This window comes from Hibiscus syriacus, unplaced genomic scaffold (genome assembly GCF_006381635.1).
Source record: "Hibiscus syriacus cultivar Baekdansim isolate YM2019G1 unplaced genomic scaffold, ASM638163v2 tig00116962_pilon, whole genome shotgun sequence".
Classification (NCBI taxonomy): Eukaryota; Viridiplantae; Streptophyta; class Magnoliopsida; order Malvales; family Malvaceae; genus Hibiscus; species Hibiscus syriacus.
In genome coordinates, this window is record NW_024063488.1 from 8241816 (window position 1) to 8257509 (window position 15694).

General features: G+C 33.9%; 3 protein-coding genes across 4 annotated transcripts; 1 reads left to right on the plus strand and 2 right to left on the minus strand.

Moving 5' to 3' along the window:
• Positions 1 to 1932: 1932 nt before the first annotated feature.
• Positions 1933 to 2855, plus strand: LOC120190384 (bifunctional dihydrofolate reductase-thymidylate synthase-like). Of its 2 annotated transcripts, none has more exons than XM_039193470.1 (3): positions 1933 to 1994; positions 2097 to 2596; positions 2676 to 2855. In XM_039193470.1, the coding sequence occupies exons 1-3, from the start codon at positions 1956 to 1958 to the stop codon at positions 2848 to 2850; spliced, it is 714 nt and encodes a 237-aa protein (XP_039049401.1). In that variant the 5' UTR covers positions 1933 to 1955; the 3' UTR covers positions 2851 to 2855. The 2 variants fall into 2 exon arrangements, with proteins under 2 accessions (XP_039049401.1, XP_039049402.1); XM_039193471.1 differs by having other exon boundaries at positions 2696 to 2841.
• A 236-nt stretch (positions 2856 to 3091) lies between these two features.
• LOC120190317 (heavy metal-associated isoprenylated plant protein 32-like) lies at positions 3092 to 3744 on the minus strand. Its single transcript, XM_039193407.1, has 2 exons — positions 3706 to 3744; positions 3092 to 3488 (listed from the first exon to the last, which is right to left on the minus strand). The coding sequence occupies exons 1-2, from the start codon at positions 3712 to 3714 to the stop codon at positions 3138 to 3140; spliced, it is 360 nt and encodes a 119-aa protein (XP_039049338.1). The 5' UTR covers positions 3715 to 3744; the 3' UTR covers positions 3092 to 3137.
• Positions 3745 to 10914: 7170 nt separating this feature from the next.
• LOC120190418 lies at positions 10915 to 12215 on the minus strand. The gene has a single exon (XM_039193499.1). It carries the CDS (start codon positions 11982 to 11984, stop codon positions 11157 to 11159), a length of 828 nt encoding a protein of 275 aa, XP_039049430.1. The 5' UTR covers positions 11985 to 12215; the 3' UTR covers positions 10915 to 11156.
• Positions 12216 to 15694: the final 3479 nt, after the last annotated feature.

A 15694-nucleotide genomic window follows, 5' to 3' on the forward strand; every position in this document is an offset into this window, starting at 1 on the left:
CATTCTTTTAAAGAAGTCCTTTATTTATTTTAATTTTCTGATTATTTTCAAATGTGCAGGCACTATTTATGTTATTTTACATATTGTTTTAGTTTAATTTAAATAGGATAAATCATACATAAGACCCTGTAACGTATGTTTATTTTGTATTTAGGTCATTAGTTTATTTTTAATTTTATAGATGTAATTTTACTTTTATTTGAATTTAGCCATTATTTTAAAGTTAGTATTTTTAGTTTAAATTAGTCTGCTTTTCCGGTAGAAATTTTTTAAATGTTTGGTCAACACCTACTCCAAGACAAAAGAAGGAAAGTGGATCCTATTTCTTTGAAATACTCCAGAAATGATGAACAAAGGGCCCAAGAAAACCATTACTTTATGTATGAAACAACTACAACTATTAAATAATTTACTATCTGATGGTATTTTTTTGTTTATTTGTTCTCTTTAATTCACATCAAACGTCCACTCTTTAGTTTTTTTATTTATTAATATGTTGCCAAGATTTTTTTTTTTTGTTAAGCGTTAACTTTTCTATGTTACGCGAATACCAATCGACAGAAATAGGGTACCACGGCACTTGTTTTATTTACGTATTTTGCATCTCATGAATTCATATGTAATATAATATTATATATGTATGCCATATAGGTATATTGCATAATAGGTAATAATCATTTGCAAAATGTGTTTATATCCTTTAATTATATTTACCAATTTAATACGTGTAAAGCAATGTAAATTTATTTGATCAGGAGCATGTAGACTTATTTTCATGTACTTTTCAATTCGAAAGAATTTGTACAATATTCTCATGAGCATTACTTAACTCGAATCAAAATAAATTGACTAAGGATAATATTCGATCATTTTAAAATTTATCAAAAGAAATTTTGTAATACGTAAATATTTAATTCATTTTAATATATAGTATTAATACTAGAACCTACATTTTAGATTTGAACCCCTAGGTTCTTTAATTTTCATAATTTGACACTTTAAGTTATAAAAATCCTTAATTTACTTTTAGTTTAATTAGGACAAATAAAATTTTGTTTGATTGCGTTGTTTTTACAAATCTAAGGTACTGTTCACTTATTAAGGAATTAATAGTATATCCTCCGCGATCGTGCTCAGGGGGTGACTACTGGTAACTCCCCAAATAAGTCGACATCCTTTTCAAAACCACATCATGTTTTCTAAAAATGAGGCAATGTTCGGTTATTAGACAGAATAGCTGATCTCCCGCATTTACGCTCGGGGGCGAATGCTATCGGTCTCAATAAACGAATACCCTTTTCAAACTCTACATCCTTAATGATTTTTAAATTAAATAAAGATCGAACTCAAAATTTCCGATTTTAAATATAGGGTAATCAACTAGGTACCAATTTTTGGGCGCTTGTGGGGGTGCTAATCCTTCCCCACGCGTAACCGACTCCCGAACCTGATTTCTGGATTTTGCAGACCTCAAAAACTCGGTATTTGATAAAAATAAAATGTTTTATTAAAATCACCCGGTTTTTACGGTGTTCCAATCACACCTCAAATGATTGGTGGCGACTCTTCATCTTTCGAAACAATTTTCAAAGAGAAAACCCCATCGGCATCGGTCTTTCCCCTTCTGGGCGAAAAACGGTTACGACAAACCCGTTTTAATACGATTTCTGGTAAACGCATGTCATTTTTGTCTTAAAAAAATAATTTTTACTTAAAATTGTTTTAAAAGACATTATTAGGTATTCTACCTACTTAATCCAAAGGTCGATGACGACTCTCTTTTCAATTTAATCCTAATAAATTCAAAATCACTTATTTTCTAAAATAAAAGTCATAATCGTTTTTTAAAAAATAATATTTAATTATTTTACTTTAAAAAAAAATGGTTACGACAGTAATATCTCATTTGGTCTTTTGTTCCAAATTCAAAGATTTTGGCTCTCGTTTTCTTCTCAATGTTGACGCGTCTTCAGAATAATATACTTTTGCCCAAGGTTTGTCTAATTATATGTGTTTTACATTTTTCATCTTTCCTGGCCTTGTTATTCTCGATTATCTGACTTGTTTTTTTCACCGTCGTTTTCCCCCAATTTCAGGTTCTTCTGGGTTGTTACGCAAATGGATTTTCCAATCTTATTTCTGGATCACAAATTTTAAGAGGTTTCAATGAGACTGCTGGATTTTCTGCATTGTCGGGTGATAATCTAAGGAGCCGACCTAAGAGTTCCCTGAGGAATTACCAAGTTGTGGTGGCAGCAACTCGTGAAATGGGGATTGGGAAAGATGGTAAGTTACCATGGAGATTGCCTTCTGACCTCAAATTCTTCAAGGAACTTACAGTGACAACATCGGATCCTGAGAAGAAGAATGTTGTAGTAATGGGTAGAAAAACCCGGGAGAGTATTCCACTTGAAAATAGACCTTTACCTGGTCGCCTTAATGTTGTCCTCACTCGTTCCCAGAGTTCTGATATTACAACCGGAGAAAATGTTGTAATATGTGGGAACATTCCATCAACTTTGGAACTATTAGCTGAGGTTCCTTACTGTTTTTCAACAGAGAAAGTGTTTGTCATTGGCGGTGGCCAGATATTTAGGTAAGATTTTAGCAAGAATTGTTGAATTTCATTGCATATTGTTGGGGGAATATATATTTTTGATGTCTTAAAAATGCTGGGAAACACTTAATGCTCCAGGTTGTGAAGCCATTCACATTACTGAAATTGAGACAAGCTTTGAATGTGATACCTTCATTCCTTCAATTGATCTGTCTTGTTTCCAACCGTGGTACTCATCTAAGCCGTTGGTAGAAAACAATGTCCGGTTTTTTCACAGTTGCAAAGAACAGTGATGAACAATACCATTAATAGAGTTCTTCCAACTTCTATAATGAATCTCCCATGTTTTTTAAATATGTATTCTGCAAAAATATAGATCATAAAGCAAATATCAACTGAAATCTGCCGATGAAATTGGAACATTTACAGTTTTATGATATAGTAGAGAAAAAGCCATTCATGCTTAATCCATAACTACCGGAAGAGATGACCTCCTCTGCCTCTTATCATTTGGAACCTGTGAAAAGTAGAAACTAAATTTACAACAAATGATTACATTCGGAATATGGGAATCTTTGTTTTACAGAATGGAACAATAATGGTAAACGTCATCACGCACAACATACCAAACATCACATTTCTGGCACGTGTTTGGAGTGTATATTACAATATCTTTCCTCTCATCCTTCTTCTCATCTTTCTTCTCGTCCTTCTTCTCATCTTTCGCAGCCCCTATACTTACAATCGATGCATGTTTTCTGAATTTCCTCACTTTCTTAATGATCTTAAAGGGATCGGCTTCACCAGTCACCGTTACGGTATTTTTGGATGCATCGAGGACGATAGAAGTTATCCCTACAATGTCTGAAATTACCTTCATTACATTCTGCCTGCACTTCGGACAAAACAGCTCCACTGACAGGACTGTTTTCTGCAACAGGAAAAGAAACGAGTCAGACTCTATAGTACATTGTCCGAGCAGAGAACAACATCCTATGACCAGTAAAAGTACTGCAGGATGTCAGTTTTGCAGGGAGAGAATGGCAGAGAAGAAATTGATGAGTTAAAAATTTAATGCATTAACTGAAGAAACATCAGATAACATAGAAGCAAATATGGAAGTTAAATTGGTTTGGAGGGAAAAGAACCTTTGACATGGTTCTGAATAAAGCACACACACTCACCAAAGTTGTCCTTTATATAAAATTATTACTACGTCTCTCAATTTGACTAGATGTAAATGTCTTGTGAGTTTGATGTTTTCTTCTAATTTGTTTTGGATAGAAGTTTGGTTGGGAACTAAATGGACTGACACGGTTGGTTGAGTAGTAAATGCCAGAGAGATGTTTGATTGGATACCAGTGGAAATGTAAAAAAATTTACAGGGACACCCAAGAACTTTCAGAGTTCTATCTCATAATGATCTTGAATCAGTTTTTAATGAAACATAGAGCGAGGTTGCAGTTTCATACTGCTAAAATTAAATCATACATGCAGTTGTTTCAAAGGACATTGATGATTTGATGCTATGAGAAGTTCCCACAGGACTGAGCATACAATCATTTGTACAGACAATCTGAGGATGTTGTCAGAGTAACCAGATAAAACATTTTCTTCTGATTTCTTAGTACTGTCTGCCCTGTGACCTTGGAGTTTTTCAGTACAAATCTAGCAGGTTTTCTATGTACTCTCTATCTCCAATGGTCCAATCACTTTTCAACTTCGTAGCTCTCCTTCAACTCCAAGAGCTTAAATCTCCAAAGCAAATTCTTGGTTAAGTTACAGGCTAATGTCTGAGAATTGAGATCATCAAGGTCCAAGCTAACATCGCACAGGAAAATGATCTTTCCATGTAGTATAACTCAAGCGGTTACTGTAAGAAATTTATTGGCATCAAAGCATTTACTGGTCAAAGGAAATAAAGAACAGAATTCATTAGTTAAGCTTTCAGAGAAAAATCTGTTCTCATTGGCATTAAAGCAATCAAGAGTACAATTTTCATCCGTCGAGGTTTCCAACAACAAAAACAGCAAATTTACTATACAGCTGTATGAATTTAATTTGCGATGAGGGCTGGAGATGTAATGGCATTGTGAGTAGTTGATACATCACTTTCTCCGTTACTTTTTACCCACTGTTCTGTCATTTTCTCACTTCCCACCTCTTTCTCCTGTTAAGCAGTAAGCAGCCACTTGAAAAGAAATGTTAAGCAGCCCTCTCTCTGGGAAATCAGATGCGACGTGCATGTATGATGGTAGCATTACAAAAATCAACACTGCAAGATATGAAAAATGCATTACCTCGTTCAAGCAAAGGGAAAGTGTCGAGTCCAACGGCAAGAATATTCTATCATTGACAGCTAACAATACTTGAAAAGCATAAAAGATTAAAAAGAAGAACTGGAATAGGGTTAACATTTATAAAAAGATGTACTTGCACTCACCAATAAAATCTTCAGTGTAACGGTTTAGGAAGCTGTCTTCCAGTGCATATCTTTGATCTCCTACACTTCCATTGGAGTTCATTCTAAAAGCTTTCTGGGTTTCATGCTCTGTTTTCACCATATGAGAAGAGCAGCTAACAATTTTCTTATCCAACTCGTAATGGGCTTCCATTTTCTTCAAAGGTTTCAGATCCAAATCAATGAAATACACCTACAAATTCACAACACAATATGCATGTAACATGAGAAAGGAAGTAGATAACTAAACTTACCATAGAAGGCTTTGATTTCAGCCCAAAAGAATTTCCTTATTAACAAAGAGCTATATAATAATCTTTATAGGTTCCTTTCAAGGATTGAGCAAATTGTTATGGCCCCAAAGGAAATTATCTATGCAAAAAATTACTACATTTATGTTAAGTGTGTCGACTAGAGGAATTGGTTCGTCTGAAAGTGGAGGATTTGGGCAATGGAAAAGCTGGGTTGGTTGCCAATCTTACCCTAAGGATTGAGGGTGAATTTTGTAAATAGTGATTCTGTTAAGTGATTTATGTTTGTACAATTGATTATGATTTCTTTTTTATATAATACTTACATTTATCTAAAAGTAAGTAAAAAATGATAGTCGTATGCCAACATGTGTTGACACAAGTGATTGAGATTCAAGAATTTGAGTTTGTAAGACCAAGTTCGAATCCCACCACCGCCACTTTTGGTGGACAATTTGTAAAGTCTTATGTAAATCTCAATTGGGTCTTAGGTATGCCTTGGCCCTGGATTTGAGAAGTCACCCCTGACTTAAACTTTTTTTTGTAAAAAAATGATAATCGATATTGTTTGGATATAAATTAATTTGTATCATTTTGGTCATAAACTAATATTTCATTATGTTTTGATTAATTTTTGTCAAATATTAAATTGTATTGATCTATACTATTTAGTACAAAATTTTGATATTTCAAATTAAATTTGATATTGTTATTTTAAATTATTATCTAATTCATTTTAATTGAATTTTCCCCCAAAACTATTGTTGAAGTGATAACATGTTTTAATATATTTGAAAATCTAAAATTTTATTAAAGTATACACATGTCGTGGTCTAAAAGTGTTTGTCAAAGTGATTCAACTAATCATTTTATTTTATTTTTTATTAATATGCAGGGAATATAAAATAATTTATTAATATGCAGGGAATATAAAATAATATCTATTTAAAAATTCTCAATCATTTATTATTTATATCTCCAATACATTGTTCACAAACCTGAAATTTTAAAGAATAACAACATTTTATTAATCACCGAGATGATTTGATTTGTAAATCATTTTTTTTATATACGTGAAATTGGTAAAGTGGTACTCATTGCTATTAGAAAATTTAGGATAAACTATATGTTTATCATCTAAATTAGTATTTTTTTTATTTTGGTATCTAAATTTTATCTTTTTCAAAATCATACCTAATGTTTAGTTTATGATTCGTTTTGATATCCGTCGTTAAAAAATTAACAATGATATCACCCTAATATATATAAAAAAAATCCTTTAAATTTGTCACTTTATTTATCTTCAAAAAATAAAACCTTTATGTTTCACTTAAATAATTTTAAACATTTATTAAACCTAAATAAATTCTTAAATTTTAATTCATCTCAAATAAGTTTTTAAAACTTTTTTAATGTAAATTACGGGTGTTGTTCATCGTTTATCCATTTAATGATTCGAACAAATATTATCTCGTTGATTTTTAAACTCTCTCATTAAAAATTTCAATGTTTTTGTTTCTTCATTACTTTAATTAAGCTGAAATAAATTCATATTAATAATATCTATTTGTTACTTAAAAATATTATTTTTAACACTTTTAATCTATTAATAATATTTTAGATTGAATCCCTTCGGATTATGATTAATAATGTCTATATTTTTATTAGTCTGAGATGTACAAGGATACTAGAGTAGTATATGTTTAGAATATTCTTAAATAAATGAGAATGAACATGCACATATTATGCAGTTGTAATTAATCGAACATAGAATATTTATGTAAAATAATATTATATTTTACCAATGAAATCGCTTAATGAATTCATAATAAATATATCTTAAATAAATATAACTTGATCAATGGTGCGGGACATTAATAGGAACAAAACAATTCAACTAACTAATTGCAGTTATTGAACTCACAGTTTAAGAAATTCAAAGACTAATGTTATTACTTGCATATATTATTGTATACGTATAAGACATGGGTCATTGTTTGTTCAAAAACCATTTCAAATGAATAGGTAAGCTAAGATAGAGATAGCCTAGCCCGGCAAAATCTCGTTGATAGTGCGTTGAATTTTTTTTTTTCACGAAATAGTGGGATCGCCAGATTAATTGCTCAAGTGGTGTCCTCTACAGTACCGGGGGTAGGTCGCCATGCACGCCCGGCGACCTACCAGCCAACGACCTCCATGCCCATGCACGCCCATGCACGCCCATCTCGCCAAAGGAGCACGCCCATGCACGCCCATCCATGCCCTGCTGCATGCTCGCCTGCTCGCGACCTTGTCGGGACTCCATGGCGACCTACACATGCACGATCTCCCCATTCTTCCCATGCATGAACCGATCCTTGGTCGCCCCGAGTGTCCCATGCATGAATCGTTCCTTGGTCATCCTTGGTCGCCTCGAGTGCCCCATGCATGAACCGAGCCCCGAGTGCATGGCACAATCTCCCCATGCATGAATCCTTGGTCGCCCCGAGTGCATGGCGACCTCCTTGGTCGCCGGGCGTGCATGGCGACCTAGGAGGTCGCTGGGAGTGCATGGCGACCTATGGTTGGGTTGTGCATGGCAAGCCACGTCGTAGGTCGCCCGGAAGGCATGGCGACCTACGGCCACACTGTTGATTTCGCCCTATTTCAGCAAATAATGTTGGGATAACGTTATTTTGTGAATTATTTATTTTGAGTGCATTATATCGTGAGTTTAGCCGAGATAGCCCATAAGGATAGGAGAGAATAATCGTAAAGAGTAGAGAAAGCCTGCCTACTGGAATTAATCCAGCTTGTCCTATATCACCACCCTTATTACCCAAATTGGGGAGACCCACCCTTGATGTAGGGGCAAAGGACAGCGTTCCCAATTTAGACGCACTCGTCAATTTTCACCTATGCTTGTCGTGTGCTTTCCTTTCAGGAATGATTGCTTTTGGAAAGCTCCAACATAAAACAGATCTGCCTGTTAACAGCTTATTGGGTCTTTACTGACACTTGTGCCATGCACTTTGCCATTCTATTTTTGTACTCCTATTATCACCTTCTGCCTTTGCATGGCTCAACGCACAATCAGTTTGAAGTTTCTCTTTTTGCATGTAAATGTAAGCGAAGCAAAAAGAACATTGAAATTTTCGAATTTTGCTAGTACAGGCTATAAATATTGGAATCAATTACAATTAATATCCATCACCGATCAACCCTATTTATAAATTATTAAATACGATACCGTTGCTTTGAACCAAATAAAGCACAACAAAAGTAGAAATAAAAGACTTCCCCACAATTTTATATTTAAAAAAGCAAAAAAAAAAAAGACTATTTTAACATTTTGTTAGATCATGCTGTTGACTGATCCACCAATCAAATAAAGCATTTTTATTTAATTTAATTATAAAATCCCATTTTCATTCGATCTCATCGACGCTGTCTAATCTACTGGTGCATGCCGTAATCAGTCCAGGTTTCCTTGCTTGTAAGAAAACAAATCACATGTTTTACGAGGAAACAATTTTTCCAACATAGTGAAAGTAGATCCAACTCCCATAATTTATGTGTCTGATTTTATTTTTCACTTGTTTCCCTTTCTTCTCAAGTGTCGTTCTCAGCACATATATGATTATAAACGTAGTTTTATTGAAATAGGACGTCCGAATTTACCTTCATATCTGGGATTGGCTATTTTTGCGAAAATCCAAAAATCAATCTCATAACTCTTAAAGTTCTGCTAAAAAACAATAGCAATTGAGGAGACTTTCATGGCATGGCAGCTGCCCCAATCCTGATCGTCCGTTAAATGATTGCCCCTTATAAATGAATGAAATGACAAATCTTTGATCACACAAAATGATACAATCGCTCCAATATTTATATACATTACTATATGAAGACAAATATTCTATATATAAAAATATATATTTCTTGGCATTTTTCGTTCGACCCTTTTGCTTTTTTATTTTATAATTGGAACTATTATTACTTTCGTGCTAGCGAAACATGAAGAATGTAACAACCAGCCTTCTTTCAAGAAATTGGGATCTTCCGTTTCCATGGAAACTGATATTTGGTTTTCTCTAATTAAGCAATGAAAATACTTATTTAGTTTAAACTTCTTAGTCAAACGTAAATTATGGAATTGGAATAATACAAATGATTAAAATTTTCCAGTTTTTAAGGTTACTTGCAAGGTTACAAAGATCACAGGTCATGGAAGTTCAGAGCTAAGGTCAAAATCACTCATTTTGAGAGGTAAAATCAAGGAGAAAAGAGTATGACAATCAGCTTTTGATCTTATTTTATCTGCAGTTCTTGCTTAACTGCTCTAACAGGGGAATAATATACATACACACACGCACAAACATGTTGAAATGTGGCATGCACAGCTTTTTTCCGTTAACAAAATGAATTTGTTGGTGAGTTGATTGAGGACGCCCTCTTAGAATATGTGGGCAAAAGCAAGGTTCTTCATTGCAAAGAACCTTCCTCACACCTCAACCCAACCCTCTTTCTTTAATCCCAGTGGTCCCTTGTTCAAGCACTCAGGACCAAACGAAACACAAGTTCTTTTTCTGTAGAATTAAATAGAGACTGGGTAGGTAAATAAAAATGCTTCCTCGGTTATTGTACTTGATTCTTCTTTCCAAAAAAAAAATCTGGAAAAGAGAATTACTAGAAGAATAATTGAGATGTCACTTTCAAGGGACGAAACAGAGAATTAAGAAGGAAAAAGGAAAGCTGGTGGGGGGAACTTTGTCTGGAATTGCAGAAAAACGAAATTAAAGACAAAGCTGTTAAGATGATACATGTCTAAAGTTCCTCAAAGCCCCCACTAGTTAGTGTAGGTAATGATGATAAGCAAAGTTTAAAGATGAAATTAAGACAAGGCTGTTTAGTTTATTGGTTAGTGGGCGTGCCTAAATTTGAGTAAAAGTTATTGACTTTCCCGTGGAAGATTTCAAGCTTTCGGTAGTAAATTCATCCATCACTCTAATTTATTACTCCATTATGTAGGTGTAAATGTGCTTTTCTATTAGACTACTGTAAACAAATGTTATTTTAATCAGAACAACAGTGAAATGTTCATGATTGGGTATTCATTAAGCAAAGCACCCACCAGAGCCACCATTTTTTTGTGTGCTTTTGATGAATTTCATAGCCTTTTTAGTTTTTTTTTTTACGCTGTTTGCCTTTCATCATTGTACCCTTTGGATCTTTGGGTATTGATTAGCAGATAGAATAAGACCAAACTTTGCATGAAGCTGAATATATAAGTATTTGGGATCTAAAAATTACCATAGATGACAAGGGAACACAATCACACAAGTGTTTCCAAGAAGAAGCAAGGAAATGAATGTAAAAGGAAACTTAGAGCAGCTGAAATAAATTCTATAAATTCTTCTGTCAGAGTGGGGAAAACACAGAAAAAATGGTATATAATCAAAGTTTCTTTTGTTTCTGAAAATGAAAAATAGGAGTTCAGTTGTCCCTGAATTCCGTAGCTGCTTCTGCGCCTGCCAGTTCTTGTTTTCGGCCCTCATAAAATAATATCCTTTCATAATTAGAATGCACTTTCATTTTTTACCCAGAACAGAATATACCCATAATTGCACGTTTGATTCAGAGTAAAACAGCAGCACATAGATTCAGAGAGAATATCATTCGTAGATTAGGGGGGGAGGCAAAAAAATGGGCAAATAAGCAATAAGAAAAGAGCACAATATTCCATAAAACATGGTTATCTTAAATTTACTCCCACAAAACCTGGGAAATTTTATCGCTGTACATCCCATAGTAGTTAAAAATATGGATACTGATAAGCCTACGCCCTACATATTCGAATATCGAGATAGATTATGTTTTAACTCACTAATTTTTGTCTAATAATCTCTTAATTCTTAACCACAATTGACATGCACTTATCTTTCCTCCCAGTGTAATGGGCGGTGTTTTCTTGCATCAGAGTTTTCTTTTTCTCAGCGATGAAACTATCTATTATCGACTGAAACTCCTCGCTACTCATCTCATCCATTGATTTCCTTGGCGGCTCGGAGCCTGTAACCATCATCTCTCGACTGATCATAGCCGTCTCCGACCTCCGAAACATGCGGCTTCGTTGGTTTCGAGATTCTGAAACCAGAGATCGACTTCTTCGGTACTCCTTTTGCTTGATCACTTCGGTTGGAGCTGTACGGTTCTCCGTAGGTGGTGGTTGTTGTTTAACTGGGGAAACGGAACGTTTTGCCTCTGTAACTGTATCACAGCCACCGATCGTAGGTTGCTGCTCTACTGGAGAAACTAGAGCAACTGCATTTTCTACCAGGATGATTTGCTTGTCCACCATGGTCTCTTCCTTGGCAGGGGCGGCGGTGGTGGCAGCTGATGTGGGCACACTCCGGCGGGAGCTAAGGTACTCATCGTATATATCAGGACTGGCGGTTGGTTTCCAGGACTGATTTTGGTTAGATAAAACATAAACAACAATAATGATGCTGTTTACGAGGATGAACGCGAAGAGTGGTTTATTAAAAGTAGAAACCAAATATCGAGCAAAATCTCCAGCAACCTCGACAGTGGGGAACAAGGACCACGGAAGCAAAAACAAAACCAACAGAAACCCGATGAAGCTAACACCAATCTTCAAATTCCACTCCATGTTGTACTTGCATAAAGCATCTTCTTTCCGGACCATAACATTATCAAATCCAAATGAAGCCATAATTGTTTAAATACAAAGAAGGAAGTGAAGGAGGTGAAGGTTTAAGGTTGCTATCAAGAGTATCAAAAGAGAAAAAACAAGGAAGAAAAAAAGTTCCAAAGGGGTAGCAGTAATATTTTTGTTAGATACTTGGAAACTGAATGATTTGAATAGGTTCGAAGGCCATTATATATAAGTGAATTGTCTGCTTTTGTATCAAAAATAAAAAAAAAGGTGATGCGAAACATATGATTATTGAATAACACAAGAGTGAACCAGAGACTGAGAAACAGGACCGTGGCATACCCACGCGTGTGGGGGCGGGGGATCCGGTTAGGTTAGGTGGTGCCCAGACCGTTGTACACCAGAGGGAAACTGACGGGCTGCGAAGGGTCCCAGTGTGTCACTAGGAATGGGCACCCGATAGGATTGATTTTTTTTAATTGGCATCAGGTCAGGTTGGATCGAGATTTTTAAAGGTGATATTCGGATCATGTCGGATTTGGGCTTAAAATGAAAAATACTTGATTCGACTAAAAAAATAAAATTTTACCTTATATAGTTAAGAATAATTACAATAATACCCCTTTATATATTATTTTTTAATTAAATCATTATTTTTATTCAATAAAAATAATATTTTTATTATTATTTTGAATCGAGTCAGATCAATTTCGGATTTTATATCAAAAAGTCAGGTCGAGTGGATGGTATATATTTTTCGGGTCGGGTCAATGAATGATGTAAAATTTTTTGATTGGATCGGGTTGGAGGAAACCCGACCCATAACCCATCCCTATGTGTCACCAATTAATATTTTCTCCTTTTTTTTACTAATAAAAAATAATATTTTCTTTTTCCATTTTTACGTCTGTGTTGCATGTCTTATCTTCCATTATCAAAAGTAAAAGTGGGTTCTCGCCTCTTCATTTCTTTGTGTAACTTTTTAATTTAATTACGAAATTACTGTTAATATAAGAAGTGTAATTATTTATATATAAAAAAGTACATTTATTATATTAATTTATAATATGTTTCAACTAAATTAATTAACAAATTAGACATTAATATGATTTCAAAGAAAATTGTATTTATTATATGTTTCGTAATGAAACGTTAAAACTCTCTTTCCAGGCCCCTTAATTAGTTCCAGGTTATGACAATAGTTTACAAAAATCAAAGCCCTTTTGCAACTTGACATAAAATCCAAGTTTTTTGCTGAATATATATCGTTGTATAATTTATAATTTATGAAGACAAGCACTTTTGGATTTGTGTTGGTTTAATATATATATATATATATATATAATTAGTATAGTAGTGAACATTCAAATCTAAAAATTTATTAAACGAACTTAATGGTTAAAGAAAATATTATTCTCCCTATGATCTTAAGTTTGAGTAACGAAGTTTGCAGATTGTGGTATATTTTTAAAAATCATGGTCTAATATTTTTGGTAAACTATCTATTTAGTCACTTACCTATTATTGTATTTTTATTTTAATCATTCAATTATTATTTTAATCATACTTAATTTACGTTTTTGTTTTAGTCACCTATTGTTATGTTTGATTGTTGACTTAGTGGAACTAGTGACATGACATTGGTATAATAATAGTTTTAGTTCTCAAAACTTACACACACTATCAAATTGATCTTAATTCAAAATAATTGAAAATTTCCTTAATATTTTAAAATCATATCAATTTGGTTCTTAATTTAATTTTAAATAATTTAATAATAATTTTGTGGCATCTTTCAACGATGTTGAAGTTTAAGGACTTGTTGTGTAAATATCCCTTTTTATTTCAATTTAATCTCTATCGATCATCCTCGTTTTCTCCATTCCTCCCACCACTGTCTTCACGTCATCATTCATTCTTCTTTATCGTCTGATGATTCCCATACTCTCATCGCAACTTTAGTCATTACTGCCATCGCAGCAACGTCGCCACTGATGATTCTCCCAGACTCTTATCGCAATTTGCATCGTCGCCGTCACAACTATGTCTCCACATTGTTTCAATCATCGTCTCTCTTTTGCAAAACACACACTCTTCGGACACCATCTTTTTGCAATTTTCATCAATTTTCTATCTCCCTATCCATTGCTCTCACAACTGCCTGATGTCCACTGACCCCAACTTTCAATTGTTCGTCGAAAATGGTTTTTAAAATCTATCCAATAACTCACAAGGGGTGCAAATGAGTCAGATAGTTGTAAGGTTTGAACCACGTCATGAGGGGTCAATGAGGGGTAGGGGTGTAAATGAACAAAGAGTTCGGTAAACTGTTCGTATAACATTCGTTTATGTTCGTTTGTTAAGTTAAATAAACGAGTATGAACAAAAAAATTTATGTTAATTTAATAAACGAATGAACACGAATAGAGGTGTGTTCGGTTCGTTTATGTTCACGAACAAGTTCATTTATAAGGTCGTTTATGAGCTTGTTTATCGACTCGTTCATTTATATTCATGAACAAGCTCGTTTACCCGGTTCTCTTTTTTCTTTTATTTTTTTTACATTTTAATTATTGATGAAGGTAGGGACTAAATTAAACACATGATAAAAGTTAAAATTTAAACTGTGAATTTTAAGGAATTTAAGCACTAGTGGCCTAATTTTTCCATTTTCTTTAGTTTACATATGAAAGGGTAAAACTAAAAATGAAAAATATAAACGAACATGTCCGTGAATGCTAAATGAATACATTCATGAACATATAAACGAACACGTTCGCAAACATTAAACGAAATTATTCGTGAACAATAAATAAACGAACATGAACATATTTAAAAATAAACAAACGAACATGAACATAACCTTATTCGTTCAAGTTTTGTTCATTTACACCCCTAAAGAGAGGTGTGCGATCGATGTGGAGAGGCAACGGTGGTCCAACCTCGTTCATTAACTAAGAATGTAAACGACCTCAATTAAATGAAAATGAGCCACAAACGGGCTAATGTTTGATTATTAATGATGCGTGATCTTTCCTTCTTTAACAACACTCTTACTTTAGAGTTGGAAATTAGGAGATTCAACTGCCACTTGTTTGATACTATATATGCATTGAATTGAAGGGTCTCAATACATTAATTTCAAACTATAATGTAAGTAGGATAAATTATTTAATTTCCGATGAAAAAAAGTCGTAGAGCCTATTGAATTTGCCACTAAACAAATCTCTAATTTGAAAAACAATTTCCAAAAATAGCAAAAGCAGCAACGTATTAAGTAATTGCATGAGTAGCTGCAATTGTACCGCCAAATATTGATCTAAGTAGAAAATGAAGCCTCTCCTGTATTTCAACTTTAGAAACCAAGAAGTTATGAGGAAGCCGGAAAAAAGTCCAAATTGCCTGCTGTGTCATTTCAACAAGCCAAATAAAAAATTACCGGAGGGATGTGATCATGCATGTCTCCTAGTGATTATGGACATCTTGAAAATTGATTGACAACGACCAGATAACGAATCTGTGGTGGGTTTGATTAGCTTAATCGCAGTTCTTGTGATGAACAATTATCATACGATTAAGATATTGTGTTTGAATTAAATATGGTTAATTAAGGAATATAATAATCACGCATGGACCAGTGCTCCATAGAATAAGTCACCTTTTTGTATGTGGGTGAAAAAGAAAAGCAAACGTTAAGCCATCACATGGGCTATTCTTCCTTTTTTTCGCAGTTGGAAATGTGTGATTCATTTCAATGCTCTTTTAGG